This window comes from Trichechus manatus, unplaced genomic scaffold (genome assembly GCF_000243295.1).
Source record: "Trichechus manatus latirostris isolate Lorelei unplaced genomic scaffold, TriManLat1.0 scaffold00132, whole genome shotgun sequence".
NCBI lineage: Eukaryota > Metazoa > Chordata > Mammalia > Sirenia > Trichechidae > Trichechus > Trichechus manatus.
In genome coordinates, this window is record NW_004444068.1 from 436165 (window position 1) to 453329 (window position 17165).

At 40.5% G+C, this 17165-nt stretch overlaps 1 protein-coding gene across 1 annotated transcript in view; it reads left to right on the forward strand.

Annotated features, from left to right (window-relative positions):
* The first annotated feature begins 4401 nt into the window (after positions 1 to 4401).
* Positions 4402 to 17165, forward strand: part of SLC9A9 (solute carrier family 9 member A9) — a 670517-nt gene continuing 657753 nt past the window's right edge. Inside the window, exons 1-2 of the mRNA XM_023739363.1 lie at positions 4402 to 5096; positions 7854 to 7952. Coding sequence (XP_023595131.1) covers positions 4902 to 5096; positions 7854 to 7952 — 294 coding nt within the window. The 5' untranslated portion in view covers positions 4402 to 4901. The remainder of the gene's footprint in view (positions 5097 to 7853; positions 7953 to 17165) is intronic.

Sequence of the window (17165 nt, forward strand, 5' to 3'; positions counted from 1 at the left end):
TTTTTTTGTTTGTTTTTAGGAGGGACTAAAAGAACTTTCTGTCAAAGTCTACTTGGAATTTACATACTTCATTTAAGAAAAATATTTCCAAGCTTATTCAACTTCTGCCTTCTCTCCTGTGACCCTTTCTTCCTCTGGAGAAAAATGTAGAAATTAGGGAAAGATGATGGGCATGGTGCCCTTCTTTGTAAGATTATATAAGAAAAGTTTGCAATTTAACAGAGAGAAATGATAGGGCAAAGGCTCTTTTAGCCAATGGGGTCAGAGTAATTAGTTTGTAAGACACAGAGTTGAACTTAATGTCCTAAGAAGAAAGTGAATTTTCATGTAGACACTTAATGGGACATCAAAGAAACAAATTCTGTTGGGTCTTTGATTTCAGGAATTTTGGGTTAAAAACAGCTGTAGCTTGGAGGGGCAGTGCTCCATCATTTCCTCCCTGTCCATGGCTCCAGAGCTCATACTTCTTTCCACTGAACCCTCTACTCTGGATGGGGGACAGGTTGGCAACCCGTGGGGCCAGCCAATACTTACCCCTGCCTTTGGTAGAGCTGGCAGAGACCTGGACAAAATAAAGAAGCCAATGAGTGACATTTTTCTCATGACTTGATCCTTCAAGATGTGCAAGAAAGAAGGGTCCTATGGAGTGAAGCTTATTTTTTCTATTGAAGAGATACTCTCTTGGAAAGAAAAGAGGTAGTGTGAACTGAGGCCAGAAGACTAGGGAGAAAAAGGAGAGGATTACGAGAAACTGAGTGAGGAGGGACTGGATTAGGAATCAAGTGATATCCATCTGGGACCCTGTCTCACTCCCAAGACTTCTGGTCTGAGGCCATCATCCCTGTTATGGCATAAGGGATGACATGGCTAGATCACAAGAACAATGCCAGATTTACCTTTTCTGAGTCTCTGTAGAGGTTTGGGACTCTTCATTGAAGAACTGTCTAAGAAACCAGTGGGATCCAGTATGTGTTTGCTGGAGGAAGGCCAGCAAAGTAGCATTTATCCCAGGTGGAAGGGATTCTTCTCCTCTCCTGTCATGGTTAGACTGGACAAGAGGTAAAAGGGGCTTATTATGGACTCCTGGGAATCAAGGATCAAGTGTCCACAAATAAGACCTCACCTCATAAAACAGTGAAAGAAGGATGGGACCCTAGTCATGTCACACATTTTTCTGTACCTTTATCTTACCTGGCTGCCATAATAAAGAGCAGTGGAAAGAACATGGATTAGAAGTCATGCCCTGGGCTCATAGCCCTGGATCACGGAGACACAGACTCTGCAGAGGCTGGAGACACAAGCCATGCATTGGGCAGTAAATTTCTTTGGGACTTAAAATTGTCCAAGAGTTCATTATGGACTTAAACTTCTCTGTGAAATTTTGAACTCTCATTTTTTTTTTATAGGTATTTACTAGTGGGAGGGGTTCATATTGTTCAAATTGGGGACATTTTCATGCAAATGTGACTTTTTTTGAGTAGGGGAAGCTAAGATGCACCTATGGTGAGTTCAAAAATAGATACAGGAAATGAATTTTTGGCTTGGTGCATTGTGTGACTTCAAGCAAACTTAATTACAGCATGTCTCGGCCAATTTCAGAAGCTTCCAGAGGCAAAATATGAAACTCTTACCTCGATGGCCTCATAAGGATAAATATCAGGAGAGACACCACCTGAAGGAGACACTGGAATTTTCTGAGCGAGTACAGGCTGACAGTATTTTTTATTGTGGCATGGGTGGTTCAGTGGTAGAATTCTTGCCTTCCATGTGGAAGACCCCAATTCCATTCCCAGCCACTGCAGCTTATGCACAGCCATCACCTGTCTGTCAGTGGAGGCTTGTGTGTTGCCATGATGGTGAACAGGTTTCAGCAAAGCTTTCAGACTAAGATCAGGATGAAAGGCCTGGTATCTACTTCTGAAAATCAGCCAGTGAAAACTCTTGGAACACAATGATTTGGTCCACAGCTGATCATGGGGATGACACAGGACTGGACAGCATTTTGTTCAGTTGTGCGCGGAGTCACCATGAGTCCAGGGCCAACTCCACAGCAGCTAACAGTAACAATGGTTGGGAGGGAACTGAGACTGAGCAGGGTGGGGCTCCAGGAGGTGGAAAGGGAACTCTCGGTATCTCTCCCCACCCTAGGAAAGCTTATCTTCTCAATCCTCCTACCCCAGAATCTCCACTGTCCTTTCCAAGAACAGGGAGTTCTCAAGTGATTGGTTAGATTCAGTAACATTGATTGGGTCACGTTCACAAGGAGATTACTATGCTAAACAAGGTTATCTTGGCCTGGGGGCTCCTCTCTTCAGTTCTTTCATGCCATGGGACTGGATGGGCAAACGGAGGCAGGACGTACGGACAGCAGCAATAGACTGGGCCGTCCTGTTCTTTCTCTTTGCTTTCTCTCACCTGCATGTTGAATCTTGTAGCTGGTGGATTTGAACTGCCAATATTTTGGTTAGCAGCCGAGGTCTTAACCACTGCATCACCAGGGCTCCAGCTTATTGGTAGAGTATAAAGTAAAATGATGTTATGAGGGGAAAAAAACACCTCAAAATAGAAGGAACTGAATTACTTTTGAGTGAAAAATTTGGAGAAGTTTCCTGAACCCACCTTTTTCCTCAGCCTTCCACCTCAATGTTAAGCAGGAGACAGATTGGACAACAGTGTAGGGAAAGTCTAAACCATGGGCCACAGATGAAAATGACTTCAGGGTCCAGGCAGGGAACCTCAGTGAGTGAAGTGGGATTAATGGGACTTTGGCTGTGAATGGAGCAGGTAACCACTGAGCCCTAACAGATTGTGGCCACGTGGGAAGGGGCCCGCTGTGCCCGATCTTACGAGTTTTTTCCAGAGAAACCATGTGTATGATTTCTTTAAATGTGAAATGTACTGATTTGAATATGTTGACAACAAATTTCAAACTTCTAAAAACTATGTATAAGCCAATCAAAATATCCTGTGGCTTTTCATCGCTGCATTGGGTAAGGGAGCAAAATTGATGTCATAATAAGACAACCAGACAAAATCTATTCTACGCAGATGAATAATCGTCGTAAAAGGAAATCAAAGTAATTTAATGATGGTATTTAAAAAAATGACAGGAAGTTGCCAGATTTTGAATTTGGGTTATCTCGTAAATCTCATGACTAATGACTAAACCTGTGGGATTGCAAAGGTAGAGCCTGCTAGCAAAGCTCCATGAAATGCTTGCAAGCATTAGCTAGCTGACAGGTTTCAAAACAGTTTGAATATTAGTCATCACACACATGCCTGCCAAAAAGGGGAGTGTGTTAGAAGAACATCTGCAGTACATATAAATACCCCCTGCTGAGTTAAGCCCAGAGAGGAAATCCACTTCGAAAGTTGCAGAAGACAAAGAAGCAGAAACAGCAGAGTTTTATATGAAGTGGTTGATAGACTTTCTCTATGGACGAAACAGTCACTGAGAAGCTAATTAGCTCCAGACGTTACATCTTTGACCTCTAGCTTTTGGTGGCAAAGAAGGTCTTTTCAGGACTTATGTGGGCTCATCCTACTTAGTGAATCTCTTAGACTGTATTTATAAATTGAATACTAATTCTGTCAAGTGCATATGGGGATACTAGATAATTAATAAAAAAAAATCCTAAGTTATAATGATATCATGAAATAATGAGAAAACTCATTCAACCTTAGACCATATCTAATTGCATTGTAGAAGCAATTGTTAAAGGCAAACCAGTCATAACATTTACTTAGAAAGAAGCAAAGCCCATCATAATATTGTCTGAAGCTTTATCAAACAGTGCAAATATATAAATTTAGACAGCACCAGCTTGCCAAATGGAAGACAATTTGAAGAACCATCATGGTTATAGACAGAGCCCTGTGACAGTGGAGCCTTCATTTCTGGAGGCAGAACCATTGCTCAATGAGCAACATTGTTTTGCCACAGGACAGAGAAGGTTTGTGATCTGGCCACAGATTTCTGTGGGTCCTGGATGTCTGGGGAAGAAGCTCAGTAAAGAGAAATCCATGTATGTGGCATCGCTGAGATTGGCTGTATGGTTTTTCCTTCAAAGATCTGTAATTAGTTTCTTTTCTTTTTTGACTCAACGTAGCCAACCAGCGCAGCTGTAGAGATGGGGAGAGAATTTTCTTTTTGTCTTTTGCTTTCATTTTTTCTTGTTAAAAAGGAAAACAATTGATTCAGAGTTTAAATGTTGCTCTTGTGACTACCAATTATATAAAGCCAGAGAATCCTATACCAACTTTTTTGCTTCTTAAAAAGGAAGGAAGAAAGGAGAAAAGGAAGGAAGGAGAAAAGAAAGGAAGAAAGAAAGTTAGAAAAAAAGGAAAGAAAAACAAATCACTGTGAAATCATTTTAGGTCAAACCAGAGCTCTTAATCCCCGTCACACTGGCAGACTTTGGTTGGAAAGGAAAAGACCTCTCATGGGTGATAAGGTTATGATTTGGGAATCGGCTTTTTGAACTTAGAAAATATTGCTGATGTAAGGTGATCTTTTTCACTATTAATCTACAATTCACCGGTCATGCAGCTTCAAGAAGGCTTGTTTGAAACCTAAGATCCTGACACAGATGTCAGCATCGTCACTTGCAAATTTTGTGCAATATGAAAGATGCTTTCATGGAATGAATCATTTCAAGACAGTGAAAGTCGATGATGAAACCACACTGTGGAGTTTGAAAAGAGACGGGGCTGCTTTAAGAGAGAAACAGGAAGTTGTAACTAGAAGCCATCTGAATACTAAGCCAGGGCAGAATGCTTGTGAAGTAGCAATTTCAGTGGCAGTGTTTGTTCTGAAATTCTCAGGCAGCCAGACTGTCTTAGGCAAACCTTGACAGTCCTTATCCAGATTTTCATCTAAGGAATCCCGAGAAGACTGGAGAATGGAGAGAAGGTTCTTGTCAGGGAAGGATGAGTCTCAGTTCCGACATCAGGGAGCGGTGGAGCTGCTTGTCTTTAATGTTTTGCTCATTCTTACCATTTTGACAATCTGGTTATTTAAAAATCATCGATTTCGCTTCTTGCATGAAACTGGAGGAGCAATGGTGTATGGTGAGTGCATAAATTGCGGGATTGTTGTGAAACTTGTTGCTTGATCATAATTAGAGGCTTGTGCTCAAATGGCAAAGTACCGAAACTGGAAAAATTGTGCTGACTGAAGTGTCATTAGTTTGATGAAAGTTGCTGCAGCATAATGAAATGCTCATCTCTTTCCAGACAAGCTGCCGAAATGTGCCTTGTCACAAGAGTGAATGTCATGGTCATGTTCTCATGAGGCGAGGCACATAATGCAAGTCTGTTGACAGATGCCAGTCCATTGTCATGTGGGGAGTCAAACTGGGCGAACTGTTTGTTTTCACAGTGATATTGGGAAGCGATGGCTCTGTCGCCACAGAGAGCAGCCTTCTTTCCCGGGAAGGACTGATGAGCATTTTAAAATTCTAGAAATAGTATCACTTAAAGATGTAGGGAGTAAATCCTCTTAACATCAACTAGTTTCAAGAAGAAAACTCTTGCAGAAACACACCCCGCCCCTCCCATTATAATGATTATTTCCAAATCCATTTTAATTCTATGAACAATATTTTCTCACAGTATACACGAGTTTCTTCATGCAGTACTTTTCATATCTTAGCCTGGTTTCAGACTTTTAAATTGATCATTATTGTCAGTATTATTTGTTATGTATATAATTTTTATTTATATTTTTGGAGTCCAAAGTTTGGAAAAACATTAGTTTAAGGTCATAAACTCCCAAAGTGTTGCCCTTTCTGTGCAATTTACCATGCCATTCTTTTTAGGAAGTTTAATAAAGTATGACAGAAATGACCCAGTCTACATTCTCATCTTTTAAAGTAAAATGCAAGGTATCAATAGTTTTCAAATTGATGTTATCGATGCGATGGTTCACTTCATGATTCTTATCTCAGCCTGATGATGGATAATAACTTCTGAACATAATAGAAACAGCTTAGACATTGTTATAATTCATAGCAAGGAATATGCATTTATATATGGGCTTCTCTCATTTTTGAAAGTCCTGAAATCCTTTTTACATCCCTGAGGTTCAGGGAACAGAATCAATGCACGTTTTATGTGTTAGCCATGTGATGTCCATAGTGCGTTACTTAAGGATGTATAGTCATGATTTGAGGCTTAAGAAATCCTATGCCTTAGCTGGATCCCACTGTGAGATACTTGAGTTATTAGGTGGAAGTTTTAGGCTAAATAGTGTAATTTCTTTTCATTAGAATGATGCGCTGATCCCTTCAGAGTCCAGAGTTCAGTTCCTTTATATGCAGGATCTTAACGCACACAGCAAAACTCTCATTTGGAGCAAAAACAAACAAACAAATTGTAATCGGTTGGCAGATAGAAAGGAAGTGGTGCTGTCACCTGTAAAGCTTAGGCTCCAGTCTTCCTTTCGCCCTTCTCATCAATGGACCAGCACTTTCTCTTGACTTTGCTAATAAATAAACAACAAGGATACAGGATGTAATCTGAGAAGCTAGAAACAAGGTAATTCTTGGCATTAAACCAAAGGGCTGTGTATAGTTTAGCAAAACAGCGCAATCTTAGACGATTACAAAGCTCCATAGGAGGACGCTATTTCTTCACAGCCCTAAATTTGATTGAACCATGAATCGTTTATCAGTTTCAGCTTATCTGTGATAAGGATATTGTTTTATGAAGTTTGGTTATATTTTGGTAACGTATTCAAATTTAAGCATATTTTGCATTCAAAATACGTAAGTGTAATTTTTACTTTTGAATTAGAAAAAATTCAGATTACTTTTAATCCTCAAAAATTCCATGAAATATATCTTAATTGTTGTTGAAAACATAAAATATTAGCGCATTGTTCACTGTTGAGATAACATTTCTCTAAGTTGCTATTGTTAAAACAATTTAAGCTAAGGCTTATAAGAGTGGAATTAAGTTGGGCTTTCTGATTTTTGTCCTCCTTTGATGAAATTTTTTTACATTAAAGTTACTGAAAGCAACTTCTGAAACAATGTACAATGCAAAAAGGATTATAAAAAAGATATGCATATATAGGTAATTATTCCATTACTAGAATATTGAGCACCCTTGAGTTCTCTTGAACTATATAAAACAATGGAAAGACTTTTTTTTAGCATTATCTGATTTTTCATTGGCATAGAATCCCAATTGTTGAAATTTAAGAAGAACTATTCCAGCTTCCTCATTTTACAGAGGAAGAAGCTGAATCCCAGAGATGTGAAGAGACTTACCTAAACTAAATAGCCACCTCTGGCAGGGTTGATGTGCTTTCACTCATCCTCATCTCTCAGTAAATCCTATGTCCATCTTAAAAGAGCTCTCACTGATATTCTCTGAAAATAGGCCATATGGATGGCATTAGTGACTTCTCATATTTCTTTTCCAGTGATGATCTAAGTATTATATCTAAAATGTTTACTGGAGACTTTCTGCCTGTGATGTAATAAAATAGTCTGAAGCTACAGCAGAGGAACAAGATAGAACTTTCTAATAAACACTTTTTAATGAGAAAGGGAAAGGAGATGTCAAGTGAATTAATTGCCCAGCAGCTATAAATGAAACTGGAATTCACAGATTAGGAAGGAGCCTTGGAGATCTTAAGTCCAACATCCTCATTTTGCAGATGAGGAAGCAAAAACAGCGAGGTAAAGGTCATGCGAGGTTAGCTGCTGAGCTAGAATCCAACCTGCATCTCTTTACTAAGAGATGTAGAAGATATTTTAAAATAATTAAATTTTTTCAGTGTGCTTTCTGGAGAGAAGATGTGTCTGTGAGGTCCAGTTGTATCCTCAGACTGTTTATGCTTTCAGGATCAGTCAGATTCTCCTGTCCAAAAAGTCCCAAAGAGTGAAATTTCAGAGAATTTCATCAGTCAGACAAACCAGTGGTTTTTGCTGAAACCCTACCAGGTGCGTGGTGATAATTGATGGGGAAGAAAAGAAACAAAATTACATTTCATATTTAAACTTCTAAATTTTTTTTTAAAAGGAGGTGAGTATTTTAGAGTAAAGTGTAGCTCAGTCATCTCCATCCTAGAGATACATATACTCATAATGAAACATCTTCTAAGGTTCAGCCATCCCACACATCCTGCTTATCAATGAATTTGGTTAACCGTTTCTTTCTTGGACTGAGTACTGCTCTTGCTTTCAGTGACTATTTGTGTAATATATCATTTGCCTCTATATCAAGAATCATAAATATTTTTCTCAAGCACCAAATTTTCTGTAATACCTCTGCCCAGTCCACCATCTTGTCATTCTGCTGGTGTTCCATTGACATGTGTCAAACATTCTTTGGAGGATGAAACAGATGTTGATGCATTTTTCAGTACACCTGGAAATCCAAAAAATAAAAAATTCTAGGGAGCAAGGACTTAGGAAATGACCCATGAGAGTAAAATGAAGGGGAAATGATCAAATGGAACATTACTGCTTTTTTATAGTTACATTTAGAAAAAAGTCCCAAGTTGTTAACCCTAATATATCATATGAAGGGTTGTAGTGGCCAAGAAAAATCATGTATGGTGTTCTGTTTGACTCTGCATTGATTGGAGATAAATCCAGTATTCCAAATAAAAATAGTTCACTTTATGAAAAATGGATTTTCTCATGTTATTAAGCCTCGTGGGATGCTTTTAAAAATTAGTGGCGGCATCATAAAAATATATTTGCTTCATGAAGAACAGTAATGGGTAATTGTCTCTCATGATTTCTGCACCTCTCATTATTGCAACATTTAAGGATTATAATCCATAACTGGTTTAAAATGTAACCATAGTGATATTCATTTAAATTGGACTAAAAGCTTATATGACTATTAATGGTCAAAATATTGATTGACAGCAGCTGGTGTACTTAGCTCTGCTCACTTAGGGCCCTGTATCCCTTACTCATTGTTCATAAAAGAAAAATTGCTCCTTGTTCCCTGATTGCATTAAGAATTCCATTACATGTCACTGGGGACTCCCACACTTTAAAGGACATTCATAATGCCATGAATTTGAAGGTTGGGCTCTGAGCTTAGGGAAAGAGCAATTTAAACCTCTTAGAATTCTACCTTTGATTTCATGGCCTTACAATATAAGGGACAGTCTCTGAATTCAGGTGAACATTTTTCTCATTGTTTAGTGGTAGAAAGGAACTTTTAAGCTTCAGAGTTTTAGATTTTGAATTCATTAAAGTAGGGCATATTAAGATATTTTATGATCCTCTAAGAGTATATTTAACGTTTTAATAGGGCAAATTTAATTCACCCAACGGTGATTTTTTTCCCCCACATTTAAAGAAAATATAGTTATGTAGTGAACCACCAAGGTTTTAAAAAGCTATTTTTATTGAAAAATCTTCTTATGGCATTAATTTTATCCTAGCACTCTCCTGATGTTCCTCAGGATGAGACTGGGTTGTGGGACCTGGTACGGCTCCACCCTACTCATCCGACATTGACTTCGCCAGTCCAGTCCTGCTTCATGAGTATTGGGCCCATGGGAGATGCTCACTCCCATTTCATCCCCTTCTCCATGCCTGGAAGTTCCTTCCAAGGGTCTTTGCTTATCCAAACATGGTGTGCTTTGTAGAGAAAGCACTGGGCACTTTCTTGGGGATTTGAGTTTTAATTCTGATGATGTGTTTTCAGTAGCTAGACGTGCTACTTTGGGCATGTGACTTAACCTTTGACCTTAGTTTTCTCTTTTGTACAATGAAGAGAAAATAAATATATCCCTAAGAAGTTCCCTTCCAGCCTTGATGGCCTGTGATTCTTCAAGGTCCCTCAAAATTTAGACCAGGGTTGACTTCAACCATCATCTCTCAGCCACTCCAGCCCAAACCAGCAGCTTTCTTCCCAAAACCCTGCAGCCTATAATGCTGTCTAGTCTTTTCTCCTGGACAGGATTTTAGTTAGCATCATTTTACCACTCTTACTTCTTTCAGAGGTACTGCTCTGACTTTGTAATGAGCGTTCAGTATATTCTGTTAAATTCATGTCAGACAAGGTGAGAACAAGTTATACTGTTGAACAGAGACGGTTGGCTGCCTATTCAGGACCCTGCCTATGGGCTTGTGGACGCGTTCCTTATGAAAGCCAGAGTGGCTCTAGATTAATTTGAAGGGACCTATTGGAACCTCTGGCGGCGTAGTGGTTAAGAACTATGGCTGATAACCAAAAAGTTCCTGGTTCAATTCCACCAGGCACTCCTTGGAAACCCTATGGGACAGTTCTACTCTGTCCTATAGGGTCCCTGTGAGTTGGGATTGACTTCACGGCAGTAGGTTTTGGTATAGGAAAGACAACTGGAGTTAGGAGGCCAATGTACTAAACCTTCTCTCCTTATTGGTGTAAAAAGCTTGATTTTAAGGAATTTCAGAGATCAAGGCAAGGTTTTCCATGCTATAGGCGTTTGCCAGAGGAGGGTGAAATAGTGGAAGAAATGGAGACCTATTGCTCTCCGTAGGTTTTTTAAAAGTTGATTTCAGTAAAAGAACTTCCTATGTATTCTGCTGTGCTTCTGGATCCCAAAGGAGCTACAGAGGAAGCCCATAACCACAGGCTGCTATAGGGCCTCTAAGGAGTTCCCCCAATGGTTCTCAAGGCTAATGAGTGTGCACATCAGGAAGGTGAATTAGTAATTCAAATTATTTATTTAGATATTATATGTAGCCTAAATTGAATTAAAATCATATGGTTAATAAAGTGGGAATGCAAAGAACATTTGTTAAACATCTATTATGTCAAAAAGTTGACATATGATAATAAAAGTAGCTAACACAAATAGCATTTACTATGTGAACTGTACGAGTCTAAGCACTTTGTATATATTAGCTCATTTAACCCTCAGAACAACCTTTCTATAGATGGGGAAACTGAGGTACCAAAAATTAAATCTCTTGCCCAAGGTCACGTATCTACTAAATGCCAGATCTAGAACTCAAAGGTAGGATTCAGACAGCCACTGGCTATCACGAACCTGGGTGTGTATGTGTGTGTTAGAGGGAGGCTGATTATCATTTTCATTTTACATATGAAGAAACTGAGACTCTGAGACAAAGTAGCTTGCTGGTAACCGAGAAGACCATGCTTCAGATCCAGGACTATAAAATGCATGTTCTTTCACCTATAGCACACATTTTGCCCTAGAATAAACCCATTGCCGTCAAGTCGATTCCGACTCATAGTGACCCTATAGGACAGAGTAGAACTGCCCCATAGGGTTTCCAAGGAGCAGCTGGTGGATTTGAACTGCCAATATTTTAGTTAGCAGCCTGACCTCTTAACCACTGCACCACAAGGGCTCCAACCCTAGAATAGTTGCTGTTATTTAATAAATGTCTACTCTGTGCCAGTTGATGGGCTCAGTACCTTAGGAAGTTTACAGAAGAAATATAGAGGCTGAGATATCTAACTCTGTACATTATCACTCATCCTCACAAGATCCATGTAAAATAGACGTTATGATCTTCAGTTTGCAGATAAGGAAACAGAAACTCAGAAAATTTACAACTTGGCCAAGGCTGCATAGAATAATTGGCAAAAGCACAGTTTTGAAAGCTAGCATTCTCGGATATTGGCCAGAGTTGTCTTCTCATCAGCCTGCTCTAGATATGTAACTCTCTCATGAACTCAGTGATAGAGAAAGGTCGGTGGGGGCGAGGGGGTTAGTTCAGTTTTTCTTTTAACTTCATACCTCAGAAATGTTCTATTGTCCATGGCTAAAAGCCCACATAGAAGGAACATTAAGAGCAATACTGTGAAAGTGCACCCATACCAAGTAGCTGGAGTTCAAATATCCCAGGGAGAATGATAAGGCCTAACCGGAAAACCCTTGCAGCAGCCTCAGGAAAAGCAGTGCTGCAAGTCCACGGTCATTCTGGTTCTGAATGCCTGTGGTTGTCAGAATGGGTGTGGCAGGTACTGTAAACAGTTTGAGAAGGGACTGTGCCTTATTCATGCAGATCATGCAAAATAGGCTTTCAACATATCTTAGTTTAATTAAACTTACTTTTTGGAAAGACGGAAGGTAGAGTCATTCACTATGCCTCTGGGCTCCCCAGACACTATGAAACCTGTATGCATGAGCCATGGATGGCCTGGATTTTGATGGAATTCCAAGACTGCCATGGCCCTCATGTTGGTGTGGTTCCCAGACCAGCAGCAGCATCAACATTGCCTGGGAACTTATTAGAAATGCAAATTCTCAGGCACCAGCCAAGACTTACGGAGTCAGCGACTCTGGGGGTGGGGACCAGCAATCTGTGTTTTAACCAAACCCTGCAGTGGTTAAGAGCTACAGCTGCTAACTAAAAGGACGGTAGTCCGAATCTATCAGTAGCTCCTTGGAAACCCTATGGGGCATTTCTACTCTGTTGTATAAGGTCTCTATGAGTCAGAATCGACTCCAGGGCAGTGGGTTTGGTTTTTTCCAGGTGGTTATCATGTGCTGAAGTATGAGAACTACTTTGCTAGGAAAATAAAATTCAACAGCTAGTTCCTAGTACTGTCTCCTGTGTTTCCTCCTATCTTTTCACTTTTACACCCCATCACCCGCTGGGAGACAGTATCTACTCATTGTAGAGCCCGTCTGTCTTTTACTATCTACGACACTTTGTCATACCTCCTCCTCTGGCTTGAGAAAAGAGTTATCCATAATTCCATACTAGGAAGCCTGGGTAGGAATCCCAGAGTCCCATGAAGTAAGTGTGTATCTTTGTGTGTGTGTGTGTTGTGTGGTGTTGGATAGGGCACCAATGGTAGATGGTGAACCTTGGACATCCAGTCCTGGTCGGAGGATCTGATGGTTGAGACATTCTGTTATTTTCCATGTCACGACTTTACTCGATGAGAGGATAGAAAGTCAGAATGAGGCATGCCAAAGTGAAACAACTTCATCGACCACTTTCCACCTTGTAATACCATGGGGTTGCTGTTACTGGCAGGTGCCCAGACCCTTTCTGTAGGACTCTCTTCCTCCCCAAAGCAAGTTGATAATGAGCCAGTACAAAGCAATGAATTGTATCCTTTTTAGCAACACCCACATTTTCCTTTAATCCTTTGAGTTTAGAAGGGTGTGTGAGGGAAGAGACAGAACAATAGCTCTAAGATAAACAGAAGGCATCCTATATTTTTACTTTCTGTTTCATCCCTGCCTAATCTCAGGGAAAAACTAAACTGCTAAAAAGGAAAATTTCAGGAGATGTATTTAAAAACCCGTTGCCATCGAGTCAGTTCTGACTCACAGAAATTGGAAATTCAAACCAATGTCATCTCTCTAAATTAGTATTCTTTCAAAGACTTTAATTGGATTAAACCAAACCCATTGCCACTGAGTCGATTCCGACTCATAGCGACCCTATAGGACAGAGTACAACTGCCCCATAGGGTTTCCAAGTACCGGCTGGTAGATTTTAACTGCCGATCTTTTGGTTAGCAGCCCTGCTCCACCAGGGCTCCTTGATCTGATTAGGGGGTGAATAAATATCAAATAAAAAGCATAAAATTTTGGAGATGCCAGTTAATGAAAATCTGATACTTGTGACTGCTATCTCACAGACAGGTTAGAAATGGTGTCCACTGATTTGGCCTCCTTAGAATATTTGTCATACCCTTTCCTTCATCTTCACTCCCCTATTCGAATCCCGATTCACATTCTTTGAATCTGAGTCACTGAAATAGTAACATCATAGATTCCTTGCCTTAAAGAATCTCCCGTTATAAAAAGTCCTAATAAGGGTAAAGAACACTCTTCCTTGGGCTTTTGTTCCTTTCACCTGATTTTGTTCCTTTTACCTTGACATTTCTCTGCTCAGACTCTCTGAATTGCCCCTCATATAATATAAACTAATAGTGATGTGAACCTCTCTGTGCCTCCACCTTACCTCAATTCTCTTTTCTCCCTTCAGGTATTCATCTCCAAATGCTGTTTCCTCTGCTTCCCAACAAGTAGCTCACTCGTTCTTCCTCAAGACCTTCTCACCCACCAGCTCTCCCTCTGGAGCACTCCCTGCTCCTCTGCTTCTTGGGACTCTATCTTAGCTTCCCTAGTCAGCCATCCCAAACTGCTTGATGTGCCTGATTAGCACTGTGCTCATTTATTTTCTTAAGTTGCACCCTAGAACGTCAATGCACTTTTCTGTACACAGCAAGTTCCTACTCATCCTTAAGAACCTCCACACTTATGGGCGGGGATTAGTTGGTCTCTCCTTAAGTATCTCCTGGGACTTTATACATGCACTTGGAAGGAAAAAAAAAAACAAACAAAACAAACAAACAAACAAAAAAACACCCTTCATATTTCTTAGGATACATTCAGCTGCAAGTTATAAAGACCCTGACTGAAGCAGACCTAAGCAATGAGGACATTTATTACCTCCCATAATTGTCCAGAGAAGAACAGTCTTCAGGGCTGGTTGATTCATTAAGACCCAGGTTCTTCCTTTTCTCTGCTCTGCTATCCTCAGTGTTGACTTCATTATTAGGCTGACAGCAAGGTGTCTATGGAGGTTCCTGGTGTCCCAGCCAGGTCCAGTAATTTCCAGAGGGAGAAGGCTCATCCTTCCTGTATCTCTCTCTTAGAATGTCAAAACTTTTCTAAGAAGCCCCCTAGCTGGCTTCCCTTTACTTCTTATTGACCAGAATAGGGTAAAATACCCTTTCTGGAACCAGTTATCTCCAAGAGGAATGGGAATATCCCTGGAAGTGGAATAAAGTCAATTTACACTGAGTACATAGCTGTGTGGGTAGGGTATATAGCTGAAAAATCAAGGCTTTGTTAGGTAAAAGGAGGGATGGATGCTGGGCTGGCAATCTACAGTGTCTGATACACTTATGAAGTTGAAATATAATATGACATAGTTTAAGAATTTGTTTTCTTGTTTTAGGGAAGGAACAATGCTTCATTTATCTAGATTATTCTTGGTAGCCACTCAATGCATTGAGACTGAAAGTACTACAAAACTCAGTTCTTCTATTAGCTTCATGTATTAACTAATTTGCTTTTGTTGTTGTTGTTGTTGGGTGCTGTCAGGTCGGTTCCAACTCATAGCAACCCTATGTACAACAGAACAAAACACTGCCCAGTCCTGTGCCATCCTCACAATCATTGTTATGTTTGAGCCCACGGTTGCAGCCACTGTGTCAATCCATCTCACTGACAGTCTTCCTCTCCTTCGCTGACCCTGTACTTTACCAAGCATGTGTCCTTCTCCAGGGACTGGTCCCTCCTGATAACATGTCCAAAGTATGTGAGATAAAGTCTTGCCATTCTTGCTTCTAAAGAGCATTCTGGCTGTACTTCTTCAAGACAGATTTATTCGTTTCTTCTGGAAGTCCATGGTATATTCAATAGTCTTTGCCAACACCATAATTCAAAGGTATCAATTCTCCGGTCTTCATTATTCATTGTCCAGCTTTTGCAAGCATATGAGGTGACTGAAAATACCATGGCTTAGTCCTCAAAGTGACATCTTTGCTTTTCAACATTTAATGAAGTCTTTTGCAGCAGATGTCAGCATTTTAATACATACCTCTGTAACCATCTGGTTAGCTACGTGTGTATAGTTGGACTTGTTGCGTTGTGCAACTCCAGGGGGTCACCATCCCTATAGAAATATGAAGGGAGCCCCCTGGAGTTGTGCAATGCAGTGTGGCACTGTGTGTGATGGTGTACGCATGCCATTGTAGTTCTGAACATAGCCAAAGAATTTTTAACACTTTTCTGTTTTAAAAATCATTTTGTAATCTGTTTCATTAAAATTATACGTATATTAAAATAAATCCCCATCCTTATTCCTCTAAGAAAAACCCCTTTAGGGAAATGCTTCAACGTCATGTAAAACAACCGTCGAAAAGATGGAAAGGGAATTGGTTATGAAATGCAGGTTTAATTCAAGAAGAACTTTAGGAAAAACTAGCCATAAGGAGGCTGTATTTTATTCTTACTGGAATTCAGGATCACAGGGCTGGTCAAGATAAAAAGGCCTGGTAGTATGAAGTTATTTTAATATTTTAGGGATAGAAACCTGTTTTACTCATTTTTATAACCCCCACATGTCCTAGAGCAATGTCCTACCTGTCGGTGTGAAAGAAGAACGGATGAGTGAATAGAGTTTTCTCACATTTTCAATATAGATAAGAAAAGTGAGAACCAGTCCAGAAAGACAAGACTCATATTTCTAAATGCTGCTTGTATTGGTGGCTCATATGACTGTTTCCTCCTTCCTCCCTCCCTCTGTCATTCCTTCTCCCACAAACATCATGGCATCAGCTGTGTGTCAGGCACCTGCTATATGAGAGTTGTATTGAAAGCACTGCAAGGACAGAGTCATCATAGCGTCTGGCATGATGTTCTCTACATGCAGGACACTTACGAACGTTGGTAAATGCCTAACTAGATAAACTCAGAGGATCCTTTTCTTCTTGACTCTGAAGGAGATTGTGGACTTAGAGTAAGCTGGGCTACAACTCCCCCTAAAGTGTTTGGCTTTTATAGAGGAAAAAGGATGAAATATAGTACATAATTTCTGCCTTAAATAGTCTCATTGTCTGTTGTTTGAGACAAAGCCAAAGTCTGCAAAATTATACTGAACCATATAAGCCTTTATAACGTTGGGCCCTAAAGGGTGTGGTTCCAACTCTAAGTACAGTAACAGCTCAAAGATGCGGGCGCTCATTGAGTACAGGCTCCATCACAGCAGGAATCTAAGAAGAGCTGGGACTGGAGATGGACCTTGTAGCATAGTTGAGTGTTCTAGGGATGAAGCCATTCTCCAAATCCATAGGGGGGCTTGTATGCTGTTGCAGAGAGGTCAGAACAACAGGGAGGCACTGAAGGCTCACCCCTAGAACAGGTCTACGCTGATGCCACCCCAGCTGCCCAGATGCCCAGACTTACGGGGCAGGGGCTGCATCTGGACTAGAGTTTCTGCCTGGAGAAGGTGAGGCCATCAACCCGCCCAGGGGTAGCTCTCATCAGAGTGCTTGTGGGGACCAGGGCCATGTGCACATGTGCTGGTTGCCTATCGCACTTGGCTGGGGCTGACTGCCCCTTTTTCTCCCCCAGCAGGGTAGGGTCCTAGTTTCATGGTTTACCAATCAGAGTGGTGACTTTACCGGTGGCAGTCAGTCTT